Here is a 27,482-nt window from a genome sequence, read left to right as displayed (position 1 = left end):
CTACACAGTGATACAGTGAGAACCTGTCTCAAAAAACAAACGGCAAAAAACCTAAACACAGTAAACTCAAATGAGGTATGGTAGTACACACTTTTAATAACAGCCAGCACTTGGGAGGTAGGATAAAGGCTGCCCATGAGGGGCCCTGGCTGCAGAGCTATGAGAAAGATGCTTCTAGGTATGACCTGTAAGCAGGTTTCCCTGTGCGTATTCTTAAGCCTCCAGGGGCCTAGGCATTTGTGTGCTGGTTCTGTGAGTGGACACTTGGCAGTCTCCTAACCAGATTCTATCTGGGTATCCCACAGTTACTTTTTCTGTCATGCTCTGCTTTACTCTTTTCCCAGGACCATGGACTAACTCTTGTGCTGCAGTCTTAAGACAGCCTATCTTCAGGTCTTCTTTTATTGGTACCATGGTCCTTGGCTTTTGTCCCTTGTTCTTCAGTCTTTCCTGCTGCTGAGGTTCTTTTTCCTGTCCATAAGTGTTTTCTTAGCCTGTTTCCCACCCCTAAAATCTGTTCTTTACTCTATTGCCAGAATGCCCTCTATAATATGTGAACCTGATATATCTGTGCACTGTTTAAAGATCCAAAGGTCTTCCCCAACCTTGGCCCTGCTGGAGGTACCTCCCAATTCCCTGCCTCAGAAGGAAACTCATGGGCCCACAGCCCACTTTGAGTGCTAAGCAAGCCACTTCTCCATGGCTGATTCACAGTCTTTTGAGATTCTGCTGAAAAATTACCCTTTGGGTCCTGGCTTCATGCCAGACAAATACTGTCTCTAGCTTGACTCAATTTGTTGGCCCATGTCCTTGTTTCTGTAGATTATGGTGAACTGTGGGAATTTGTGAGCTCTGTGTCCCCTTTCTGAGATCTAGCACTTACAAGACCTCTGTCATAAAGGAAATCAAGGGAATAAAAAGAATGCCCACAGCTAGTCCTGATAGTGTGTATGTCGAATGAAACCGTACAGATAGGTACATATACTCCACATTCAGTTGTCATGAACACTGTCATACTAGACTTTCCCAAGATTGTCCGAATAGCCTCCCAGTTTCCAGAATAGATAAGGTTCCTGGTTAAGGCAGTTTGCATTGGCTCCGCACAGATCTAAGTGGAAATACTGGGTAGAATTGATTCCTAGTAGTGGGGATACTAGGTCAGAGGGCATGTATTTTGTAAGTAATGGACACAGTGCCCTCACATGGGTTTTTAGTTGGGGGGGAGGGATACTACTACTACTTGTTAATCAGTTTTTCCTCACTGTAACAAATACCTGAGAGAAACAGTTTAAAAGGGAAAAGAGGTGATTTGAGTTTATGATTTCAGTGGTTTCAGAGCAGGATAGTGAGCTTCATTATTTTTCAGCCATGGTGAAGTGGAATATTGTGGTAAATGTACTCGACAGGGCAAAGTTGCTCATCCCTGGCAGCTAGGAGACAGAAAATGACAGGAAGATCTAGGGACCAGCTATATCCTTCTAGACTATACTCCTAATGATCTACTTTTCTAAATTAGACTTTTACTTCCCACTACCTCTTAATAATGCCATCGTATTATCATCCATCAAGTGATTAATCAATTGATAAAGTCAGAGCTTTCATGACCCAGTCACTTCTCCCAAAAGTTCCAGCTCTGAATACAGCTCTACTGGGAACAAAGCCTTCAACAGCTACCTTGTATCTAAATCATGACACGTGCCCTCTTGGTGTTTCTAGCTATGTTGAGATGCTGCCATTCCACTCCTGTACTATCAGCCCATCAACCTTCTCCCACAAATATCTTAGTGATAGATACATCTTTGGACCATCTAGGCGAAAGTGCTTTTTCACTCATTTTACTCCCAGTGCCGGAGATTGAACCCACGTCCTTGGTAACACTAGGTAAACACTCTACCACTGAGCATCCCAGCCCTCACCATTTTCTTTAATTTGCATTTCTTAGGAATTAGAAACAATCTCCTCACAGGTTTCTGATGACTCTGATCTTGGCCTTCAGTAGATTGCCCTCCAACTGTTCTCGAGTTCTCTCTTAAAAAGTTGTTTATAAGGCTGGGTGGTAGAGGTGCACACCGTTAATCCCAGCCCAGGAAGCAACTTTGCCCGCTTATGTCTATTCACCACAATATTCTGCTCACCATGGCTGAAAAACAGTGACGCCCACTACCAGGTGGATCTCTGAGTGGAGGCTATCTTGGTCGAGAGAGTGAGTTCCAGGACAGCCAGGACTACCCAGAGAAACCCTGTCTCAAAAAGAAAAAAACCAACAAAAAAAAACTTTTTATGGTGTCTTTCCCCCCATACTAAAAGGGTTTTTTGTTGTTTTGTTTTTAATTTATTGTGAGTGTGCCATGGTATTTGTGTGGAAGTCAGAGAGCAACTTGGAGTAATTGGTTCTTCTTTCCACTTTTATATAGGTTCTAGGGATTGAACTCGGGTCATCAGACTTTCTCACCAATCTAAGATCTTAATCTTATTTATTTATGTATTTATTTATTTATGGAGTGTAATGACGTATACCTTTAATCTCAGCATTTGGGGGACAGAGGAAGGTGGATCTCTGTGAGCCAGGCAAAGCATCGTAGTGAGATCCTGTCTCAAAACAAAACAGAGACAGAGTTTTACATTTTTATTGTATGTGTATATACATGTCTTTTCTTTTGCCTGCATGTATTCTAGTGTATCATGTACATGCAGTGCCAGTAAAGTCAGAAGAGGACACTGGAGCCCCTAGAACTTAAGTAATAGGTAGTTGTGAACTACTATATGGGTGCTGGGATTGAACCAAGGTCCTCTGTAAAAGTAGCAAGTATTCTTAACTTTTGAGCCATATCTCTAGCTCCTAATTTTATTTGTTAATTTCTTTTTAATTTTGGAGGACGTTTGAAGTGGGGTCTTGATATGTAACCCTAGATAAGCCAAGTAGACTAGGCTTCTCTGGAACTTAAAGTGATCCCCCTACACACACACAGACACACACACACACACACAGACAGACACACACACACACACACACACACACACACACACACACACACAGTGCACATATGGAGGTCAGAAGACTTTTACCTGCTGAGCTATCTCACTGGCCCTGGCTTCTATTTTTGATTGTTTATTTTGAAATAGGATCTTGTAGCCCAGGCTAGCCTCAAATATACTGTATTTTTGAGGATGACCTTCAATTTCTGGTTCCTTTGCCTTCTGCCCAGTTTTATGTGTTACTGGAAAATCAAATCCAGTGTTTGTACATATTAGTTAGGTAGGTACTCTGGGCTGGGAGGCATCCTCAGGTGTTTTGAATTTTTAATCTAAAGGTATCCTTTTTGTGATTTTGGACTTTGTATATTAGAGAAATGGTTACCACTTTATAACTACTACTAATTTTCTCCTTTTAAAATTTTTTTCAGTAATATGTGGTTTCACCTTTTGCCTTTGCTTTTGGTTTGTTTATAATTTATTTTGGTATAAGGTAAGGGTTGGTCAAGATAAATTTTTTTTTCAAAAATTTTGTATTTTCTGAGTATATAGCTCAGAACAGTTTGATTTCTAAAGCTGTATAAATTTTATATTTTTAGCAACTTTGGTAACAATATGAAATCATTATATTGGAAGTAGAAAACTTTATTAAGGAGATAAAGAAGGGCTTTGAATTCCCACATAAGCATTTGTTGCTTCTGTAAGTTCCTCACATTGGATTTGCTTGTCCATGCCATTCTGGGCACTGGAGGAAAACAAAAATGGAACAGACAATGCACCCTCTATTCTCCTGAGGGTGATGACATAGACATTTGTCTGTACTCTCCTCTGACTATATAGCCACCATGATTTCTGAATGAAGTTAGAAAAGTATAATTGGGAGCTAGAGAGACGGCTCAGTGGTTAAGAGCACTGGCTGCTCTTCCAGAGGTCCTGAGTTCAATTCCCAGTAACCACACGGTGGCTCACAGCCATCTGTAATGGGATCCAATGCCCTCTTCTGGTGTGTCTGAAGACATCAACGGTTTACTCACATATAAATAAATAAATCTTAAAAAAGAAAAGTATAATTGGTGTGTCAATACTGACTGTCATCCTTCCACACTGTAGGTATGCTAGAGGCTACAAAGTGTGCACTTGGTGATTCTGATATTCTTTTTCTCTGTCTACCAGGGGTGATTTGACAGAAGATAACATGGAAACAGAAAATGCAGCAGCTGCAGCTGCTGCTGCCTTTACAGCCTCCTCACAGCTCAAGGAAGCCGTGTTAGGTAGGAAACCCTATTGGCTGGGAAGCTGTATTAGGTAGGAAGCTGCCTTCTGCCTACTTGGTTGGTTGCAGGACAGTCCAGCAATTGAGGTAGCAGCCAAGGCAAGCGAGGCCCTTGTTTGGGCTGTTCTCAGGTCCTGCCTCTTCTTAAGAGGGAGGATCACATTGCATCTGAAATAAGAGCTACTTCAACCAGCCACTGATGGAAAAAAGAAAGAAGAGTCACCCCAAATCTTTTAGCTTTTTTTCTCTTTTGAACTTGTTGTCTTGCTACTATCTCCTCCCTGTTTCCTCTGACTACCAGTCAGTGATTTTAATATCTGTGAACCCTTGTGTTATCCAGATTAAAGAGTTGGGATACCTAAGACTTGTTTCTCTAACAGTATCTCAACCATAGCTTGATTTGTCTTCTAACATGGTTCTTTAATTGAACATTGTTTAATGAGTTTATATTAATATTGTGGTTAAGTTATTGATAGCTAGTTAAGTCTGTTTTGTGAATTCATTTGAAATTCTCCTTGAGATTGATGGGAACCCCTACTTGTGGGCTCTGTTTCAGGCCTTCTTGGCTCTCGTTGGTTCCAGGTTGGTAGTGGCTTTCCACATTTGTAGGAAATGCTCTGGAAAGTTTATAACTGATTTTCTGTTTCTACTTTCTCTTGTCCATGTGTCTGTGAGAAGTGAAGATGGCTGAAGAGGGGGAGAACTTAGAGGCTGAAATTGTGTACCCCATCACTTGTGGAGACAGCAGAGCTAACCTCATCTGGAGGAAGTTTGTGTGCCCTGGAATCAATGTGAAATGTGTTCAGGTGAGGGTCAGGTGAGGCGCACACCTTTACCTGCACTTCCTCCTGCCTGGGGGTTGGGGGTGGCATCCGCCTACACTGGACTCCTCTGGAGGCTGAATCTCATGGGCCTGGGGAGACAGAGGAGGCACAACAGATAATCTCCGGGACTGATGAGTGTAGTAAGGAAAAGCGAGAGTAATTTTGGCTGAGGCGAAGCAACAGAGACAGGTTAGTGAGAAGAAATACTTAATTTGAAGGAGGATAAGTTTATGACAGTGTAGTTCTTGTCATTTTTCTTATTTATATTAAGTACAATTATTTTTGTTAGGTATTTGGTAGAAGCTATGGCCTCTGAGTTGCAAGTGGCTTTGTTTGACAGACTAAAGTATACTCTGAAGAAACTCTTTTAGTAGCTAGGGAATGTTGAGTGGGAAAGGTATTTCCTTTCTGGCAACATGGTAGGTTAGTACCTAAACTCATCTTATATTGAAACAGCTCGCTAAGGTGTATTCATAAAGCTGGTTTAAATTAATTTATTTTATTTTATTTGTGTGAATGTTTTGCTTGCATGTGTGTGTGTGCACCACGTGCATGCCTATTTCCTGAGGAGGCCAGAAGAGGGCATCCCATCCCATGGAACTGGAGTTGTGAATGATTGTGATCTATCATGTGGGTTCTGGGAATTGACTGTAGGTCCTCTGCAAGGAAACACGTATTCTCAACTACTGACCATCTCTATCCCACCATAAAGCTATTTTAAGGTGGCAAAAGTTCAAGGTCATCAGTTCTAGGGCCCCAGTGTGGGTAGAATACACAGACTGATGCTGAGTCTTGCTCTTGCTCGAGACTTGTGTTATCTCAGTTTTGTCTGCTGGGTGCAAGAAGGTGAAACTTGGGGTTCCTCATGGAATGTGTTTAGGGAGGGGCTGTTCTCTAAAATTGGTACTGATAGGATTCATGACATCAGCCCTCCTCTGTTCACCCTGAACAGAATGCTTGCACCCCCAGTTTAAGCAATGAGAGTAGAATCTTGCTCTTTAGAACACTGGCCTCTGGCAGTATGGTTAGAACCTCCATCAGAGAGGAACTTAGTTTTAAGTAATTTCTGGCCTGACTTCTCCCAAAAATTGACAGAAATAGTTGAAAAGTCCTCTTTGAGGAAGTCACCTTTACTGTATGTAATTTCTGCAAAATTCTAAGGAGGGGAAGAGTGCCTCACATATAAAGAGAGCAGAGCACTGGATACAGGGAACAAGGTACCCTGGGAGAGCAGAGCACTGGATACAGGGAACAAGGTACCCTGGGAGAGCATGTGTAGACACAGAATAGCTCATAACTAGGATACAGACATGTACCACTGTACCCAGGTTTTTATGTTGGTTCTGGGGATCCAAACAGATCCCTTATGTTTGTGCAACAAGCACTTTACCAACCGAGCCACCTTCTGACTCGAAATAATTTATCTCAGTAATAAAAGAGAAACCTGAACATGAGTAAAATATAAGCTATTAGACACACACACAAAAAAAAATCTAGAAATGGGTAGAATTAAAACCAAATATTTGGGGGATCAGTTTCAGATTAGACATAGCTGAAGAGAAGGTTAGTGATTGGGAGTGTAGAACCAAAGACTTCATCCAAAGCTCAGTTCATAGATATAAGAAAGCGGCAAGTGAAAGCAGGAGGAAAAGAGATAGCAAATCTGTCAGCAGGGAAGGAGACTAGAGACTTCATAATTAGAGAAGACTGCAGTCTGTCTTTTGAAAGACTAAAGGATTCCCAGACAAACAGAAAAGCTCCCATCTGAAATAATTTAATGTTAAATTAAACAGAAAGAATTTATTGGGGCTCATGGTTCCAGAAGGTTAGAGTCTATGGCCATCATGGTGGGGAATATGGCAGCAGGTAGGGAGGCATGGCACTAGGGCATCAGTTGAGAGCTTCCATCCTAAGTCATAGTCATGGCAGAGGGAGGGAAGGAGGGAGGGAATGAGAGAGAGAGAGAGAAAGAGAGAGAGAGAGAGAGAGAGAGAGAGAGAGAGAGAGAGAGAGAGAGAGAATAAGGTTGTTGTAGTGGTGTGAGTGTTTGAAACCTCGCTCCCATGCCATGCCTTCTACAAGAAGGCCAGATCTCATTATCTTTCCCAAATAGTTTTATCAACTGGGGACTGAGGATTCAAATATATGAGTCTATGGTACATATTCTCATTCAAACCACATATGGCCTCCATACATGTGGATAAACATGTATATACACACACACACACACCAAAAAAAATTGACTAGTTTCTTTAGATTCTATTCATCAGTGATACCTTGGACAGTAGTAAGGATCCTCCTGCATTTTTCTGTTAATTTTCCTTAAGTTATAACTCAGTGCTGATAGGAAGCTAGTCATGATCTTTATTTTACCAACAGTAAGTTTAAAAGTAGTGGAGGATATGGATAGTATGCATGCAACTTTTTTTTTCTCTATAAAAATAGTCTGTGGGAGGTGCTGCAAGAAAAAGCAGAAGTTAGGATACAGTGTCCGAAAGAAAGGGGCTTGGAGGTTACTGACTCCTTGGCAATGGCCTAATGACTAGGAAATAAGATAAGTTTATTGCAATGCATTTCATGTTATTTTTCTTATCTATATTAAGTACACTTACTTTTATTGGGTATGTCCATAGAGAGAAGCACGATTTCCTGAGAAGGTCCACCAGCGAATATGGAAGGAGTGGTGGGCTAGGTGTACAAACTCCTGAGACAAACTTCAAACACACATTGGGAGACAGAACTATAATAAAATACCTAACCTGTAGAGCCACACACGGTAGTACATGCCTTTAATCTTAACATATGAAGACAGAGACAGGCAGATCTCTGTGAGTCCCAGGTTAACGTGGGGTGCATAGCAAGTTCTTGGACAGCCAGAGCTACACAGTGAAACCCTGCTTTCAAAACAAAACAGATAACAATAATAACAAAACAAAACTGGGGTAGTGGCACAGGCCTTTAATCCCAGCACTCAGGAGGCCAAGGCAGGTGGATCTCTGTGATTTCAAGGCCCACCTGACCTCTGTATAGCTTTGTAGAACAAGTTCTAGGACAGCTAAGGCTACACAAAGAAACCATGTCTCAAAAAATCAAAAAGAAATCCTGTCAAATAGCAACAAAAGCAAGATTGTAAAATGGCTTAGTAGTCAAGAGATCTAGGTTCAATTTCTAGCATCCACATGGCAACTCTCTCTATATAAAACTATATCTATAACTCTAGTTCCAGGGGATCCTATGCCATCTTCTGACCAGCTCAGACACCAGGCATGTTCATGTTTCACTCACATGCATACATGTAAGAAGAACACTCATACACATGAATTCTCAAAAAAATAAATAAATAAAAACCTGACCTATACTCTTTAAAAAATGCAAAAGAAAAAAAGATAAAGGCAGTTTGGGAAGTGATTTTATGAAAGACTTTATTTAATAAACTTTGTGGTCATTCTTGGTTTGAGTTCAGTATCAAGACAAAACAGGGAGAAAGGCTGTAATTGTGATAATTGGTGTAGTTGGATATGGACTGCAATTGGACACTAATACACTGATGATTTCCTGATCTGGGAAGCTGTTTCATGATTGTATCAGAGTACCTTGATCCTAGTCTGTGTCTATGTCTATGATTGTGTCTGTGTACTGTGTCTTTGTATGTGTACTATGTCTGTGTCTGTGTACTATGTCTGTGTCTGTGTACTATGTCTGTGTCTGTGTACCGTGTCTGTGTCTGTGTACCGTGTCTGTGTACTGTGTCTGTATATATACTATGTCTGTGTATATATGCTATGTCTGTGTATGTGTACCTATGTCTGTGTATGTGTACTATGTGTCTATGTCTGTGTCTGTGTACTGTGTCTGTTTGTGTACTTCTGTGTACTATGTCTGTGTCTGTGTACTATGTCTGTGTCTGTGTACTGTGTCTGTGTACTATGTTTGTGTCTGTGTACTATGTCTGTGTCTGTGTACTGTATCTGTACACTATGTCTGCATCTGTTACTGTGTCTGTGACTGTGTCTGTGTACTGTGTCTGTGTCTGTGTACTATGAGGTCAAGGGCTAAGGGCCTCACCAGTCTAGATGACATGCATATACATATCTTTGTAGGTTGCAGTGGTACAGAAGGGTCTAGTGAAATAGCTCTGATTCTGAAGAAAAGTGTAGTGGAGTTCCTAAATTATCCTTGTAATTCCATAAGTTTGAAATTATATAAAAATAAAATCAGATAAAATGCAAATATCCCATAGATAACATCGTAGTAAAGCAGGGTCAAAAATTCTTAAAATGGTCAGAAAGTTGAGGATGTAGCCTAATACGTGTGAGGCCTTGGTTTCAATACCCAAAACAAAATAACAAGAGCCAACTTGTTAATATGATGGTGTATATATTAAATACACTCAGGAAGCAGAGACAAGGCAGAATTCTTAGTTCAGTGTCAGCCTAGTCTACATAGAGAGTTCTAGGCCAGCAAGGACTACACAGTGAGATCATACCTCCAACAAATAAGTACCCCCACCCCTAATAAAAATGGCTAGAGAGCAGAGGGAGATTGCTCAGGAGAATCGGAAAGGCAATGAAGTAGAGCCAGAGACTGTATAGTGGTAGATTCTCGCTATGGTACAAGAGAATCATTGTAAAGCTATCCCTGAACATAAGTATGAAATAGACATTTTCAGACAAAACTAAGTTGCATCAGCATACCTTCTCCAAAGAATGCTCTGAATATGTTTCATGTAGAGGAAAGAGACCCCAGACAGAACATAGGTATAAGGGGGAAAGGAGGGTAAGAGACACAAGGACAGTACTGAGGGGATGAAATGCTGGGTAGCCAGGGATGGTACAAATGCTAATAGGAATTCTAGCATTCGAGAGACTAATGCAGGAGGATGGCTTGACACCAGCCTGGACCACATAGTAATTACCAGGCCAGCCAGGGGCACACAGCAAGATCTTCTCTCAAATGCAAAAAAGCAAGTAAATAAATCAACAAGGGGATACTAGCTGCACAGTAGCTCCAGTGGTTAGTGCCCTTGACAGTCAAGACCCAGCACAGAGCATGAAGAAAAGGAATGGAGTGAGCCATCATCCCACATGAGGTGAGGAAAGGAAAGGGGAGCAAACAGAATAGGTTCTTGGAACCAGAGTGACAGACATGAACAGGATCAGGCCAGGAAGGCAAGGTCAGATGAGCAGAGGTAATTGCAGGATGAAGGGCTGGATGCTGGTCACTACAGTGGTCTTCCAGTGCTGCTCTGATCGGCAGTGTGAAGAGAGTTCTTTCCTGTTGCTATGGATACAAGAGATGCACTGGTTCTCAGGGAATCAGGCACATCAATCACTTCCACCAGCAGATGGTCATGACAGTTATAACCATGCTACCTGCAGAAACTAGTCCATCTGAACTTTATTTTCATTATTTGTTTCTAGTCAGTGTTTGCTTAACAAAAATGAATAGTATGTTTTACTTTTCTAAGCTTTCTGCCCTACCAAACCACAGAACACTATTGAGTCAACAGTGTGATTCTCCTGACTTTGAGGTGGACATGTATGAGCACTGTAAACACAACACTGTGCAGTTTGCATTTCTATGGCTTCTTAGTGGGTCCATCTAGGCAAAGCGTCATCCATAGGCAGGCTGTATGCTTGTGTTTTGATTAATATCACATTTTTCTGATGTGATATGGGTGCATATCACTAAAGGAATAAATTATTTACAAGAAGGAGATTCCTGTGTCTTTTCTGTAGAAGAATACAAAAGCTTTCTTCTCTGCTGTGGTCTGCCCCTCATCTCCTACATAACACACCTTTGTGGGGCTATGGCATGCCAAGTGTCAGGTGGAGAACTGGCTGCTGGGGATATTCCAATAGAACACTGTGTCAGTGCTCTACACTGAGGCCTGTGGCTCATAGATCTATAGTTCTCTTCCTTATTGTGAACCCCTAGTGCAGGCGGGAGCAGGAAGGGAGAACAGGCTGTGCTACAGTTTCACCAGGCCTGTGTCACGCTGAGAAGGTCCTCTACTGTGTTTCTTTCTAGTACGATGAACATGTGATCAGCCCAAAGGAGTTTGTGCATCTGGCAGGGAAGTCTACCCTGAAGGACTGGAAGAGAGCCATCCGGATGAACGGCATCATGCTCAGGTGGGCATCTGACCAGCGTGAGGGGTGGGAGGGCTCAAGGGCTCGCAGCCACTGCTCTTCCATCTGGTCTTAGATTTTTGGACACGAGGTATTTTGGTTAAGTTTATTTTAATTTCCACTAATTCTTTACTTCATGGTAATGGTGATGATGATGTGTGTGTATATACTTTGAATATATCACTATTAAAACTTAAGGATATAATCTGGTATTTGTACATAGATAGATATTTAAGCTTAATTTTTTAACAGTCCTTTATGCCACCCTTTACTTCTGTCTTTTTATTACTTTTCATTAAAATCCCTTGCAAAGTGCACAGGTACTTAGGACATGTCAGGCTCACATTCTTTATGACCCAAGAGCCATACCCATTTCTGTGTGTCTGGAATTTAGCATGCTCCCTTAGGAGTATTGCAGCAACAGTGCCACATCACTTCCTAAGTAGCCACTTCCTCGGGTATCTGTTTTCTGTCAAAGTGGTCAGAATTTAGCCTCAGAGAACTCAGCTCTGGAAACTTTCTCATAGTTCTTAGCCTTGTATTTCCGAGATCCCCTCTGTTCCCTAGGATATGTCTGATGGGATAGCTGTTGAGATTGCAGGCTGAGGGGGGTATGTGAGAATTGTCTCAGGTCAGCACTGCCCATAGGCTAAGTATGGCTAGACCTTTTACCTTTCTGTTTATGGGTTATAATAGGCTGTTGAAACTGGTTGAGTTTTAATCCAAGACCTCAAAGAGGAAAGAGGAAGTATTTAGAAGGGAAGACCCTGGTAAGTGAGAATAAGTGACTATAGCTTTAGATATTGTCTAAAGCTTTGAGCAACTCCCTTTCTTTCCTTCTCAGAGCTAAGGCTGGAAATGATTCCTACCTCTCTTCTTCAGTACTGAGCCACTCCCCACCTATGTTAGCTGTGGGTCTGCTTCCTAGGTCCATACTCACAATTTAGATACTAGCTAGCTAGTGTTTTCATCTTCCTCCTGTGGAAGGAATGCTGCGTGGGTGGCCTGGGGTGGCTGTGTCACCTGTTCTGCACTTATATTGAGCTTTGTGCAGTCAAGCCCATATTCTACCTCAGTGGAACCAGTTGGTAACTTTGGCCCCTGCAGTTAGACAGTTGAAAGAGGTATTTTCAGTTAGGTCTCACCCGAACTGCTCTGGCCTCTCTACAGGAAGATCATGGACTCTGGGGAGCTAGACTTCTACCAGCATGACAAGGTCTGCTCTAATACTTGCCGAAGCACCAAGATTGACCTCTCAGGGGCCCGTGTGTCCCTGAGCAGTCCAACATCCACAGAGTACATCCCGCTCACACCAGCTGCAGCTGATGGTAGGTGCAAGAGGCTACCAGTCTTGCAGGTCAGTTTGCAGCTGTCCTGACCAGTCCTCTCTGGTTGCCATACACCTTCTGTGTTCCCTTCCACATGGGGCCCTATAGTGTTAGGTCAGCCTTCTTTGTACCCTTCCTGAAAACACGTCTGGGAACTTGTTGGTTTTGCTAATGGGGAATCTTTTTTTTTTTTTTTCCCCAAGACAGGGTTTGTGTAGCCCTGGCTGTCCTGGAACTCACTCTGTAAACCAGGCTGCCCCTGAACTCACAGAGATCTGTCTGTTTCTGCCTCCTGAGTGCTGGGATTACAGGCACATACCACTGCTACCTGTCTGTTCATAGGGAATCCTAAAGAATTTCTGTTATTTTCATTTTAAAATAGTAATTCACATATAGAGAGATACAAAGAATGGTTAAGGATGGCCTATGTTCCCAAGCCTGTTCTCTCCCACTCAAGGTTTGCCCGGATTGGAGATACATTTTCCGTGGTGCTTTGAAAAACTGTCTTTTTCAGATCTCTTCCTGGTACTTAGATGCAGGTCTTTCCTGCCATCTTGATTTTGGGTGACAATTCAGGATATTCCTCTCTGTTGATATCTATCCTTCAGAGTTGTATATCCCCTCCCCTCACAGTTTTTTGAGACAGGGTTTCTCTGTGTAGCCCTGGCCATCCTAGAACTAACCCAGAAGATCATGCTGACCTCACACTCACAGAGACAGACACACCTACCTCTGCCTCCAAGTGTTGGGACTAAGGGCATGCACTACTGCAGCCCTGCAGTTTTCTAGAATTCTGTCCAGTTTTGAGAGAGGATTTTTGTAAACGTGAGAATGAAGTTGGGTTTTAAGCTCCTTGTGTTACTTGGTAAAACTGAGCTGTTTTCTCTTTCTTGGCAGTGTCACTTAGCTCTCATTCCACAGTGTTAAGCTGACATGTACTTCCAAGTGATCAGGGATCTGTGGCCTTTCTGTTTAACCAGGCCAATTGAGCCTCATCTGGGGCTGGGGAAGAGTGATGTCCTATGAGTTCCTTCTGTGTTCTTTAAAGTGCTTTGTTGTAGACTAGTTGGTGAAGATTTGGCAGAGTCAGTGTTAGGGTTCAGCTCTTCTGGCAGTGCTGTATTCTCCTCTTCAGAAGCCTAGGGTCACCCAGGGTCATAGATCAGGGACTGGACTTTGTTAGCTCTGTCCTTAGTCCATGTTTATGGTTTACCATGATCTGACAAGTGTCTTTGCTTAGCTCTTTCCTGGACCAAAAGCACCAGATGTATTAGGAGGTCAGGGCAGAGCTCTTCTGGGACACATCAAAACAAAAGGCAGTGTGGGGGGTGAGTGGTCCAGGTCTTAGTGGCTGATTTGGCTTCCCTTATTAAAATTAGTCATAGCCCTTCAGAGGCTAGTGACATGTTTTAAGTACACTTGAAGTTAGCTAGATTATGAAGTTATGAGATCTGGTGGATAAGTAAATTTAATGCATTTTCAACCTTGTAGTGTTTCCAACTGATGGTGTGTTTATCAATGGGTAGCTCCATCATGACTGGAAGGACATTTATTAGTTTATTCCTGCAAGCCTTAGTGAAACGGTAACTGGCATGCCAATTTCATGGGAGTATTTTGTAGGTCTCATGGAAAAAAGAAATGTATAGAATAGCTTTTACAGTAAATAGTCAATAAGTAGTGGTTCCTGAAAAAAGAACATTGGTTGTAGGTAACAGGCCAGGACAAATAGGAGCTGCTAGTGCCGTCTCCTGACAGAACAAGAGGCTTCCTGCACCCCTACTCAAGGCTGCCGTGCCTAGGAAAGTCAGAATTGGGGTTAGGACTTAGCATTTCTGGTTATTAAGTGTTTTAGCTTAGGATTTCTATGAGTCTTTGGCTTTAATATCATATGGCTATGGAGAGGTGTTTCTGTTCAGTTGATTCCATGCATACATGACTCAAGCATTACAACATTGATGAGTAGTAGGCCAGTTGGAAAGCTTCTGGAATATGCCTGCTTCTGAGTCTGCCTCTGTGCTAGATCTGTGCATGAAGCCTTGGTCAGAAACTCCAGAACCTCCAAGCACGAACTATATGTTCATTGAGTTTGTAGGTATCAGAAATGTACTTGGTGATATACTCGAGTGGATGGTTTGTCTCTCTTTTAATATAAAAAATTGGAAATATGATGAGTCCTAGGATTGCTCTGGCATCAGTCAAATTTAGATGAGATGGCCCATAGGGCAGAGAGAGGGGCAAGGTGGGCAGAGAGTTTCCACACCTGTTTCCTTCCCAAGGTTCAGTTGCAAGGACTTGCATATAGAACTAGAGGAGCAAAATGTTGGGATCTGCTGAAGTTGAATGATGGCTCAGAGGGTGTTTCCTGTTCTTTGTGTGTTTAACTGTGATTGAAAATAAACTCAGTACTTTGTGTGAAGTAGAGCAATACTAGTGTATTGTGCTTATCAGTTCTGTGGAAATGGGTGGCAAAGAAGGATTCAAATGAAGCCTTAGAAGGGTTATCAGAACTTAAAGTCCTGGGGGCTATAGTGTAGAGTAACACTCACTCACAGCTCTGCCTTACCCACAGTGAATGGCTCACCTGCCACCATCACCATAGAGACCTGTGAGGACCCTGGTGACTGGACCACAACCATTGGAGGTATATTCCCTCAGCTTCTCGGGATTATGGGTGGGCCCATGGCAGGAACTATCTACCCATGATCTGATCCTAGCTGGGTGTAGGATCCAGCCATTGACCTGCTAAATTATGGGCTATATGGAACTCAGTGCTTTATGTGCTGATCTCCTGAGGTGATATCCTTTACTACTTCTTGTTGTCAGTTACTCTGTACATCAATTTGTATCCTGTCTACCTGACTTTCTCCATCATAGACGACACATTTGCATTCTGGCGGGGACTGAAGGATGCGGGCTTACTGGATGAAGTCATACAGGAATTTCAACAGGAGCTGGAGGAAACCATGAAAGGCCTGCAGCAGCGAGTGCAGGACCCGCCCCTACAGCTCCGAGGTGAGAGGGCCTGAGTCTCCCTCCTGCTAGCCCCAGGCCCTGCCATGTGGCTGGGATGGAAGCTGAACCTGAACACAGGCCCCCACTGTGCTGAAGGGAGTTGTCAGTAGGAGAGTCTTTGGAGTTGGCTCCTCCATAAGAGGTCCATAAGGAGCCGGCCCAGCACTGAAATTCAGGAGCTCTAGGAGTAGCCTAGATTTTTACTAAGTGTTGGTATTGTCCCTTTCAGATGCTGTCCTCCTCAATAACATCGTGCAAAACTTTGGCATGCTGGATCTGGTAAAGAAGGTACTGGCCAGCCACAAGTGCCAGATGGATCGTTCTCGAGAACAGTATGCACGGGACCTGGCAGGTATGCCCAGCAGCCCTGTGGGGTTTGAGGAGTCTGTAGCCTCACCTCTCTAGTCGTGCATCCATATACTTTTCTGAGACATGGCTGCATAGGACTAAGAAGTCAGAACAACACTAGACATCATACATGGAAAAACAGTAAGACTCTAGTGGCTGCAGTCAGAACTTGTCAGTACAGAAAGCACAGGTCACTGTTTACTGACTTTTTTTGTGATGAACCAAGTTATTTAAAGGAATAGGACAGGGAAATGGAAAAAAAAAAATACCTGCTCCGGCCAGAGCTGGATTCTCCTGTGGTGTTGGTATATTAGTAATAAGTTTTCCCTGGTGTTTTTACTTTAATGTGTGCCCTACGGGTGTGTGTGTGTATGTGTGTGTGTGAATAGGCATTTTACTTGGTTGCTTTGGTCTAACAACAACCTTCATGTGAAACTCACTAGAACACATTAGTGCTGAGGGGAAGGTTTTTTTAAGCACTTCTACTTTGGAACTGGGGTCTTGGGTCATCCTGAGGGCCATTAAAGGACCCATTGCTGCCAACCTTTCCTTTGGCAAGCAGCCCTCTAGTCATCGGTTGCTGTTGGTTTATGATCTGCATTTTCCCTGTGGGAATACCATCTGTCCCCATCCCTGTTCTCTGTGGTGATGCTGTGTGTTTCCTGCAGCCCTGGAACAGCAGTGTGATGAACATCGCCGCCGTGCCAAGGAACTGAAGCACAAGTCCCAGCACCTTAGCAATGTGCTCATGACGTTGACCCCAGTTTCCCTGCCATCCCCTATGAAGCGGCCCCGTCTTGCACGGGCTACATCTGGACCAGCTGCTATGGCTTCCCAGGTGCTTACACAGTCTGCACAGATTGCACTTGGCCCAGGAATGCCTATGTCCCAGTTGACCAGTGTGCCACTTGGCAAAGTAGTATCTACACTGCCCTCCACTGTCCTGGGCAAGGGCTCTCCTCAAGCTGCCCCAGCCAGTTCACCGGCCTCCCCACTGCTTGGAGGCTACACAGTTTTGGCCTCCTCTGGCTCTACCTTCCCCAGCACAGTAGAGATTCATCCGGACACATCCAGCCTCACAGTTTTGAGCACAGCTGCCATGCAGGATGGCAGCACAGTACTAAAGGTGGTCAGCCCCCTGCAGCTGCTCACCCTGCCTGGCCTGGGACCCACACTACAGAATGTGGCTCAGGCATCACCTGCAGGCAGCACCATTGTGACAATGCCTACAGCAGCTGCTACTGGACCTGAGGAACACACAGCCACTATTGAGGTGGCCGCTGTAGCAGAGGACCATGAGCAGAAGTAGCTGGCAGGGAGGCTAAAATCCTTCCAACATGGGCTGGCTGACTGCCTCTCCTCAGGCCGCTGCAGGCAGAGGCCACTACAGACACAGGCCATAGGGCTGGCTCAGCACAAGCAGGTCTGATGGGCTGAACCAAAGAGAGGATTGCCGGATGAATCAAGAGAAGAAAAGGGGGCAGAATGTTGCCAGGAACCTGGAAAATCTGTCTTCAACTTATAAACTTCCTCCCCTTTTTTTGTGGGAAATACTCTTTTCCATCTGTTGCTTATTAATCCTGTTTACACATTGGGCCTTGAGCAGGAACCAGAGGGTCACTGACCAGGAGGAGGCCTGGGTGCTTCTGGTACAGCTACAGAGCCAGCACCAGAGCCCAGCTAACCATAGGTCCTAGTGCCTGCACCCCCATGGGGCTGAGCCTGCTGGGACATTATTGACACATGTCTTAGGCAGCATGCCTGAGTGTGGAAGCCATAGATCCTATGGATTTGGTCTCTTCCCACAGTTCTCTGTTGGTTCAGTATGGCCAGTGTCCATGTTCCTTCACTGTTGGGAACATGCCCTGGGGCTAAGTGCAGACCCCAGCCAGGACCCCATCCCTCACCCCATAGGCACTCAGGTGGTGAAGGGGTCTCATGGACCTGGCATGTTCTAGACCCTTTTGCACATGGGCTGCAGGTGTTTTTAAGTAAATCGCTTAGTAGCCTTCTAGGGGGGGAAAATCAATTATAGTGTTTTCAACCAAAACAATGCTGAGTGCCTAGGCTCCTGAGTCAGTTCTGGGAGGGACCCAGAGCACCGATATATACACACCTAGCCAGGTGCTAGAGGTCTTAAGTAGTGTCTTTCCCTGAGACAAAGCTCTGGAAGATTTTTGTGGAGGTATGCCTTGAGACTTGGGGTAGCTCAATGACTCCCTGTGTGCAGCCGACTCTTGTACTCCCCTATAGTTGCTCCCCCTGCCCCCAACTCTCTTGGAGATAGAGCTGGGCTTCTCTGGCCAATATTCAGTGTCTCTATCCTGAGAGTTCCAGGGTATGTAAGGCTGTTTAGAGTAGTGGGCTGGTCAGCTGGAAGACAGGACCCAGAATGTCCACAGAAGGCTGTCTTCAGGCAGTTTTTATGGGTCTAGGTTTGGGCCCATGCTAGGGATGACCTAGGCCAGAGTTCTTGGAGCCAAACGATTTCAGGGAACAAAGTTTTGGCCTCTTGGTAAGGGATGTCCTGGGATAGTCCTAAGGTGCCTCTTGAATCTCCTGTTCTGTCAACTGAAGGCTTTCCTTTCAGGGGCCCCACAGCAGGAAGGGACCACTGTCCCACTTTACTGCTTTGAAGGTTACCTTGTCCTTCCATCCATACATCCCCCTTGAGCGCCCAGATTCCTTTTACACCTTTGCTGTGATTGGGCCCTTTCCTGCCCCCGCTCTCACCCTATGTCAAGCTACTGAGGTTCTTGTATCCCCTCTGTTACATCACTGTTCACTGTGGCCACGAATCAGCTGGTTTTGGCAGATGTTTACCTGTTTATGTATATACTCCTTTTTAAAAACTTGTTTTGTTTTTCTTCATTGAGTTACAAGTCCTGTTATATGCAGCTGTATGACTCTAGGGACACTGGGAGGATCAGCAGAGTGGGTACTTCCTTGAAGTCCCTCCTCTACAACCTCAGACTAATGTCACAAATAAAACCTTCCTGCCCTAGGAACCAAGAGCCTTTCCTTGGCACAAGCCCCAGATGTCATTTGCTTTTGAGGATGTGGGCCAGTTTCCTTTCTTCAAAAGAGCAAGGTTGAAATATTTTTGGCCCTTGCCCCTTTGAGCATTAGAGATACTGGAAGGTGAAGTTTATTTCAGAGCCGTACAAAAATAATTCTCAAATCAGCTTCAGAATTAGTTCTTATCACTCCTTCCTAGTATCCTCAGAGGTTGTCTACAGTTTAACTTGTAGAACCATGACCCTTGTGACAGTGCTGGCGTTGTTTCAGGTCCTCCAAGGCCGTTTCTAGCAGGTCAGCGAAGGCCCAATAGTCCCATCTGCATGGAACCCTCAATTCTGGGAGAGGAAGTGTGATCACTGCCCTACCACATGTTTATACCTGCCTCTCTGGTTCCTCCTGACTCCTATTGCTTCCCTGCTTGTTGGGCCATTCAGAACCCAGAAAGGAAGGTCTTCCCCCTCCACATGCAAACACGGGTGCTTGTGGCTGCTTTCAGTTTGGTTTTCTGAGAAAATAGGACAGGATTTGGTTTTGCAGAGGGTGCAAGCTCCTTTCCATGCCTGCCCAGGAGGCACGCAAAAGGGCAAGTTTGAGTTCTTTGAGTTCTACTTTGTATGTTGTTTAGCAAGTATCTGCTTGGTACTTTGATTTAAAATAAAAACACTTTTATAATTTGTGTGTTTGTCTCTTGTAATGAAAACTATGAAGAAACCAAATTTAACTTGTAAAACCATGCCCCTTGTGACAGTGCTGGCGTTGTTTCAGGTCCTTCAGACACATCTGCCCACTGAGTCCAGTTATGGTCTGGGTCCTGAAGACAAACAGATTTTTGGTTTTGTTTTTTGTTGGTGGTGGTGGCTTTTTGTTTTTGTTTGTTTGAGACAGGGTCTCTCTACATAGACCTGGCTGGCCTGGAACTCACAGGGATTCCACCTGCCTCTGTCTTCTGAGTGCTGGGATTAAAGGTGTACACCATCACTTCCTGTTCAAACAGTTTTAATAACTACAGTAGGTACCATTTGACTTGTGTTCAGCTCAGAATGCAGGTGTGTAGCATCGGTGCTAGGCATCTCTCTGTGAGCCTCCCCGTCGATGCATCAGACTGTGCAGACAGGGTGGCTCAGAAACAGCTGAGATTTACTACTTACAAGTCAAGGCAGACATCGCAGAGCTCTTAGGAGTGTGGAACAAGATGAGAATAAAGCTAAAGTAACCTTCACCTTGTCCCAGTGCTGAAGTTCTGGCAACTTCTCTAGAGGGTTGGGAGAGGCCATCGCTGTCCAGCTAGCCATGTTCTTCCCTTGCCTGGCTTGTTTGAGATCCTTTTCAGCACTGTAAACTCTTTGGTATTATGATTCCTAGGGGACCACAGGTAGGCCTTTCCTACATCCTACAGAACAGAGAGGCAGATAGCATGTCATGTCACTTAATTAAAGTTGGGTAAGGCACAGGCTTCCTTGAGGTGGGTGTTGATAGGTGTGTGACTTCCTAAGGGGGACCTAAACAAATATCTACATCCCATCTAAAGACTTGCTGTGATTCAGTGTTCTTTCATGAGTATGCTCCACTGCAATAGAGCCAATCGATGGGCAGTGGGTCCTTCCTATCGTCACATTCATGGACTCCCTGTCTCCAGCATTCCTATGATCCTGTAGAAAATCTGTACACAACTCAGATTTAATGTGTCCAAAACAGAACTCCTACTTTCTTCCCCAAACCTGTTCACTCCTGTTGTTTCTTGTCTCTAAGAAGGATATCACCAGCCCCCGTTGTTTCTTATCTCTAGGAAGGATGTCACCATCCACCTGTCGCTCAGGCCACCTTTCTGCAATCTCACTTCAGATATACCCTCCTCACAAAGCCACACCCCTATATCTCTCAGGCCACTGTTACTCTCTGCAGTCGTTCTGGTTCCAATATTATCAAAGAACCATTTTCTGCCTCTGGGGAAGGGGAATGTCCCTTCATCAGCCCTTCTGACACCTATTTCTGACATTTGTGGCAGTCACCAGCTGCAGAATACAAACCTACAAACTCAGAAGGGTCAACTTCCTGTGCCCCCACAGAGAAGTCCCTAGAGACAGTTCTGGCTACTTGCTGGAAGAGACTGCAAGAAGAAAGACTGGAGATCAGGGGAGCAGTCTACTCACTCAAGCTTGCAGTGTTCTGAAGCAGAGTCCACAGAGGATGGTGCTGAGTGACAGCTGGATAGACTGTAGCTTTCCCATTTGCCTGCTGAAGGAGGACATGTTTTTTCAGTTTTCTTGAATATATAACCTTTGCTGGATCATGCAGAAACTTTCTTTAAGCAATCGTCACTGTCTTCTGGTGCACAGCTGTATCATTTTGTATTTCTACCAGCAATGAGTGTGGCTGGCTGTTGACCTACATCCTCACTCCATGTCATCTACTTAGCATTTTGGACTTTGGTATTGTGACAGGTGTAGGTGGCATCACACTGTTTCTCTGTTTGTTTTGAGATTTTTATCACTGTGTAGCCCAAGATAGCTTCGAACTTGTAATTCTCCTGCCTCTCCTGTGGCTTTACAGACATGTGCCACCACATTCAACTTCCCTATTAAAAAATGATGATGTCTGTGTGCATGATGTATGCTGGGGTGCGTGTGCTGTGTGCATGTGAAGGTCAGAGGACAGCTTTGTGGAATTAGTTCTCTCCACCTTTTGTATGGGTTCCAGAAATAGAACTCAGGTTGTCAGGCTTGACAACAACAACAAGCGCTTTTACAAGCTGAGCCATCTCACCACCCTTCCCGGTTGTTTTAACTTGCAGTTGCACGATGGCATATGACACAGAACTCCTTTTTAAAAGAAGACTTGGGCTTGATGGTAGTGGCACACGCCTTTAATCTCAGTGAGGCAGAGACAGGCAGATCCTCTGAGTTGGAGGTCAGCCTGGTCTAAAAAAAAAAAAAGAAAAACATTGGTTCTTATATTTAGGGAGTATGAGCATTTTGCCTACACGTATGTATCCACAACACATCCATGCCTGGTGTTGCAGTGTCAGAAGAAGACATCAGATACCCTGAGCTGGAGTTAAAAGATGGTTGTCAAGCCAGTTGGTGGTGGCTTATACCTTTAATCCCAGCGTTCAGAAGGCAGAGGCAGGTGGCTCTCAAGGACAGCTAAGGCAACACCGGTCTCAAAAACCTAAACCAAGGGAAACCAAACAAAGATGTGAGCTGCCATGTGGTTGATGCGAAGCTGTGAATTAAATCCAGATCCTTTGCAAAAACAGGAAGTTTTAATTGCTGAGCTATTTCTTCCTTATAAGACCTTCTTATGTGCCCATACTTCCTCCTTTCTTCAAGAAAGTGTCAGGTCTTTTGTCTACTTTTTAAAAAAAGATTTATTTATTTTTATTATGTATATGAACACCACCACTAGCATGTCAGGGGCCCACAGAATTACTGACAATTGTGAGCTGCCATGTGGGTGCTGGGGACTAAACCTGGATCTTCTGGAAGAGCAGCTGGTGCTCTTACCCACAGTCCTCTCTCCAGCTCCTTTTTTGCCTATTTTCATCTAGGTCCATTTTGTTAATTGAGGCTTCTGTTTTCTTTTCTCTTTTTCTTTTTTTGGGGGGGTGGGGTGGGGTAGGGAATAGGGTGGGATAGAGGGCACAGTGGTAGGGAATCAAACCCAGTGTTTCACAACTACTGAGACTGAAGATGGGGCAGATATTAGCCTTTTATTAAATCTTTTCATCAGATTAATTTTCTACAAGTATCTTTCCCAGATTATGGCTTATCTTCTCATTTATCTTAATATTTTTAAAGAGTTTTTTTTTTCTTCACCTTTGCCAGGCATGGTGGCACACACTTTTAAGTCCAGCACATGGGAGGCAGAAGCGGGTGGGTCTCTGTATGTTCCAGGATAGCTAGGTCTACATAGCAAGTTTCAGGCCAGCCAGTGCTGTATAGTGAGAAGCTCTCTCAAACCAACCAATCAACCAAACCAACCAACCAACCAATCAACCAACCAACCGACCAATCAATCAACCAGTCAACCAAACCAACCAACCAACCAATTAGTCAACTAGTCAACCAACCAATCAACCAAACCAACCAACCAACCAGTCAACCAACCAATCAACCAACCAACCAATCAACCAATCATTCAACAAACCAACCAACCAATCAACCAACCAGTCAACCAACCAATCAATCAACCAACCAGTCAACCAACCAGTCAACTAACCAACCAACCAATCAACCAAACCAACCAACCAACCAACCAGTCAACTAACCAACCAACCAACCAGTCAACTAACCAACCAACCAGTCAACCAACCAGTCAACTAACCAACCAACCAATCAACCAAACCAACCAACCAACCAACCAGTCAACTAACCAACCAACCAACCAGTCAACTAACCAACCAACCAACCAACCAACCAGTCAACCAACCAACCAATCAACTAACCGACCAATCAACCAATAAAAACTGCACTTGAACATTGAAGTTTAAAATTTAAAAAGATTGTGGGTTGGAAGTATTGTTGGGTAGAATATTTGTCTAGTATGCACAAGCTCCTACTTCAGTTCCAGCACTGGAGGAAAAAAAGAAAAAAAATCTGCTTACAGTTTGTCAGGGAAACATATTTTTATTATATTTTTTCTCTGTCATTGACTGCTGCTACCTTAGTTTTCTGTTGCTGTGACAAAACACCGTAGCCAAGGCAAGTTATAAAAGAAAACATTTAGCTTGGGACTCATGGTTACAGAGGATTAGAGTCCATGACCATGGTGATAGAAAGTATGATAGAAGGGAGGCAGTCAGTCAGGCAGGCAGGCATGCATGGTGCAGAGGCAGTAGCTGGGAGCTTACATCTCTATCCACAAATAAGAAGCAGAGAGAGCTAACTGGCATGGACTTTTGAAACTTCAAAGCCCACCTCCAGTGATACACCTCCTCCAGTGAGGCTGCATCTCCTCATCCTTTCCAAGTAGTTCTACCTAATCAAAGTTAGGAGTCTCTCGGAGCCATTCTCATTCAGACTATCATAGTGACCATTCTCATCATTGTGGCTTATCTTGTAATTTTTCTCAATGCTTTCTATTTGGTAGAACTGTTTAGAAAGGACTAGGAGGTGTAGCTTTGTTGGAGGAGGTATGTCTCTGGTGGGTGGGCTTTTAGGTTTCAAAAGATTCCGAGCTCCCTCTCTGCCTTGTGGTTGTGACTAAGATGTGAGCTCTCAGCTGTTGCTTCACTCCACAGTCATGGACTTTAACTCTCTGAAACTGTAAGTCAAGTTAAACTCTTGTCATAGTGTTTTATCACAGCAATGGGGTAAGATATCAGCATATGTGTGTGTGCCTTTAAACTTGTATTAAAGTTTCTTTTAATGATCTAATAATTTTGCATATGCATTTTTCTCCTTAGTCTAATTATAGATTTCAATCACATCAGTTCTTGGATCTTTTTGGTCTCTTCAGTCTGGTCGAGCTCCTAGGGGGACTTCTGTGAAGTGAACAGGTGGTTTTCTCTCTCAGGAGTCTTTATGAGATCATTGTAATGGGGTTGGACTCAATCTTTAGCAGGAAATGGGGTTGTGTCCTCCCAATAATATGTCACAGGGCTTGTGACATCCATCTGTCTCTAGCAATGCGCACTCTGATTACTCCAGCTCCCCAGCTCCGAAAAAAAGAACCAAAAAAAAAAAAAAAAAAAAAAAAAGAGAAGAGTTTGGGCTAGGTACATGCGAGACACTCAGGAAGAGAAGCTGAGGAGGCCCTTGAATCTCAAGGTCTTATCCTGGGAGTCTAGGTGTAGAGACCAAGTATGGTTGGTTGGCATGGGGATATTTTGGAGGATTATCTGGCTTTAGCACAGCTGAGGCCAGAGAACAGGGTCCCTTGTGTCTGTGTGGTGCCTGACCAAGTTGTTCTAGAAGCATTCTTCATTCTATGGAGACATATATTTGGTCCCAAAAGCAAAGTTGCAAAGGCCAAGAAAGCCGTAAGTCCTACACTGGCTACTTTTGCAGTTTACTTCTGAGTTTTAGAACAGACTGCCAAGAGTGTGTACGTATGTGTATGTGTGTGTGTTGTGTGTTTACAGTCAAGAATGCTTTGCTGAACACTTTGATTTTCTTCTTTAGTAAAGAGTTCAAAACAGAGAAACCTCCTTTTCAATGGTTTCCCAGTATTTCCTGTGTGAGTGGTGGGACCACCATTGAGATGATGCTGGGTTTGGGGACCTGGATCTGTGGTGATTGGAATGAAGGCTGCCATGAGTAAACCAGGCAACCACTGTCTGTTACTGTTCCTTGGTGTGGTCCCCTGTAATTCTAGATGCGTCTACCTACTTGTCTTTCGATTGGACTTAGACTTAGTGTGGTCTTGCTGATCCAAAATGGAGATTCGATCAAGGGGTTCTGGTCTGTTTCCTCACATGTAGGTAAATATTTTCCCTATGTTCAGAACAAGTTCTGTTTCCACTTTTCTTTGTATAGCAAATATTGGTTCATATACTCTGCCTATTTTTCATAGATTGTTTTCCTGAACTTATATTTGTAGTTTAAAATACATACCATATTAAAGAAGTCAGACTTCTTCCTGTGGTGACAGTTAACAATTTCTCTTTTCTGTTTGTCTGGCTTTGCTTTATTGATAATGAGGAATTTTTTTTTTCTATACAAAACTGTTTTAGTTTTTGGGGGATGAACTTACTGATAGTGTGCTGGTAGATGTTTAACGACTGGTTCTCCGAAAAGGAAAAGAATTCCCATAGTGACCTTGTGGCCTGTCAAGCTATTGACTGAGCCTTTTAACGTGAGCCAGCTTCAACATGTCTGCCAGGGGAGGGGTGAGCGACAACACTCGTTTCACTCTAAGGCTAATTGGAGACATAATAGCACCTGAGGTTCTTTTAGGCCGTTATGATTTTGTCCATTTACGTCTTTGAACCATTGGCTATGAGACATTGGTAAAGGCCAGTACCGTTCTGTGATTTCTGCTTCAGTATGCCAACTAACTGCTAACACGTGAGCACAGAGCGAGCCATCTTTTTCAAAGTGTGGATAGGATGCTGCTCTACACCATGTATTAGACTCCCGCATGCGTATTCTGATAAATCTGTGGACTCTGACCCAGAGATCTGCTTGTCCATCTGTAAGAAATGTTAAATATCAATCTTTTCTACCAAATACTATAAAAGGAATTAAAAAAATTTTTTATCCTCTCTACTGTGTGTAAGACTTTCTTGTAAATGTTTTAATTCCCCCGCTTTGTTCATGCAAACGGCCTCCAGCTGCATCCCAACAATCTGATGACCTGAAGCAGTAACTGCCCTGGCCCACCATGGGGAAAAGGCACAGTCACCACCTAAATCAGAGTAAGAACCAAGTGTATTTCCCGTCTCTGTGTGTTTCCTCTTTAGAACACACTGTCTTGATCAACAAATTTTACCTCATCTAGACACTTCCATTGGAGTGGTAATCTTCTTCGTGACCCCAAACTTACACCCCCAACCCCACTACTGAGACAGGATGGCCTTTCCTGGAACTCACCTTGTAGACCAGGCAGGCCTCAGGCTCAGGAATCCAGCTGCTTCTGTACTATCTAAAGGTGCGTGCCACCAGACCCAGCCTAAAATTTATTTCTGACACATCCGTGCTCTTCATGACTTTAAGGCTGCAAACAGTGAGGGTTGAGTTCCCTAGCTGGGGAGGCGAGCAGCCTCGGCTGCTCCTCCCCCACAAACCCCATCCCTCACTGAGGAGGAGCGTCACTGAGTATTCCTACCCTCCACCCTATTGTGAATGACTCAAACCACGAGGAGGAAGCAGAGTCTTTTCTGGTCTTTGGTCATTTCTGCTGAGTACTCGTGTCTGCCTGTTTCGGAGCTGGGAAAACAAACAACTCGGAAGTCAAACTGTGGGTCCAAGCTGCTGCTCTTCTTCTCTTCTCTTCTCTTCTCTTCTCTTCTCTTCTCTTCTCTTCTCTTCTCTTCTCTTCTCTTCTCTTCTCTTCTCTTCTCTTCTCTTCTCTTCTCTCCTCCTCTGCTCTCCTCTCTTCTCTCCTCTCCTCTCCTCTCCTCCTCTGCTCTCCTCTCCTCTTCTCTCCTCTCTCCTCCTCTGCTCTCTCTCTCTCCTTCCTTCCCTTCCTCTCTCTCTCCCTCTCTCTCTCCCTCCCTCTCCCTCTATCTCTCTGTCTCTCTGTCTCTCTGTCTCTCTGTCTCTCTGTCTCTGTCTCTCTCTCTCTCCCTCTCTCTCTCCCTCCCTCTCCCTCTATCTCTCTGTCTCTCTGTCTCTCTGTCTCTGTCTCTCTCTCTCTCTCTCTCCCTCTCTCTCTCCCTCCCTCTCCCTCTATCTCTCTGTCTCTCTGTCTCTCTGTCTCTCTGTCTCTCTCTCTCTCTGTGTGTGTGTGTGTGTGTGTGTGTGTGTGTGTGTGTGTGCATGTGCTCTGCTCTGTTCTTAAAACTCTGGTTGAGATAGCTCTCTCTGCTAGTAAAAATTCTAAACGCTGTCTGGATAGTTACTATATTCAGAAGCTAACTCCCTGAAAAAAACACCTAGTCAGGTCTAAGGGGGATTCTCTCTCTTTCTCC

At 44.0% G+C, this 27,482-nt stretch overlaps 1 protein-coding gene and 1 long non-coding RNA gene across 5 annotated transcripts in view; one reads left to right on the top strand and one right to left on the bottom strand.

Annotated features, from left to right (window-relative positions):
* The window catches only part of Gmeb2 (glucocorticoid modulatory element binding protein 2), a 38,168-nt gene extending 18,586 nt beyond the window's left edge, over positions 1–19,582 (top strand). Inside the window, exons 3-10 of one of the 4 annotated variants that reach the window (XM_063284662.1) lie at positions 4,147–4,244; positions 4,925–5,052; positions 11,101–11,204; positions 12,372–12,529; positions 15,099–15,170; positions 15,353–15,541; positions 15,771–15,893; positions 16,558–19,582. In XM_063284662.1, the coding sequence (XP_063140732.1) occupies positions 4,147–4,244; positions 4,925–5,052; positions 11,101–11,204; positions 12,372–12,529; positions 15,099–15,170; positions 15,353–15,541; positions 15,771–15,893; positions 16,558–17,198 (1,513 nt within the window). In that variant the 3' untranslated portion in view covers positions 17,199–19,582. Of the gene's footprint in view, positions 1–4,146; positions 4,245–4,924; positions 5,064–11,100; positions 11,205–12,371; positions 12,530–15,098; positions 15,171–15,352; positions 15,542–15,770; positions 15,894–16,557 lie in introns of those variants that run through there. The other 3 variants (NM_031803.2, NM_001389211.1, XM_063284663.1) reach the window with 3 other exon arrangements.
* LOC120101833 (uncharacterized) lies at positions 19,315–27,311 on the bottom strand. The gene is made up of 2 exons (XR_010065067.1): positions 21,061–27,311; positions 19,315–19,721 (listed from the first exon to the last, which is right to left on the bottom strand). It is a non-coding gene; the product is annotated as an uncharacterized LOC120101833 (long non-coding RNA).
* Between the last annotated feature and the right edge of the window lie 171 nt (positions 27,312–27,482).

The sequence above is a fragment of the Rattus norvegicus genome, chromosome 3, assembly GCF_036323735.1.
Source record: "Rattus norvegicus strain BN/NHsdMcwi chromosome 3, GRCr8, whole genome shotgun sequence".
NCBI lineage: Eukaryota > Metazoa > Chordata > Mammalia > Rodentia > Muridae > Rattus > Rattus norvegicus.
Note: the sequence above shows the minus strand (reverse complement) of the source record. Positions and strands in the feature narration are given on the sequence as shown.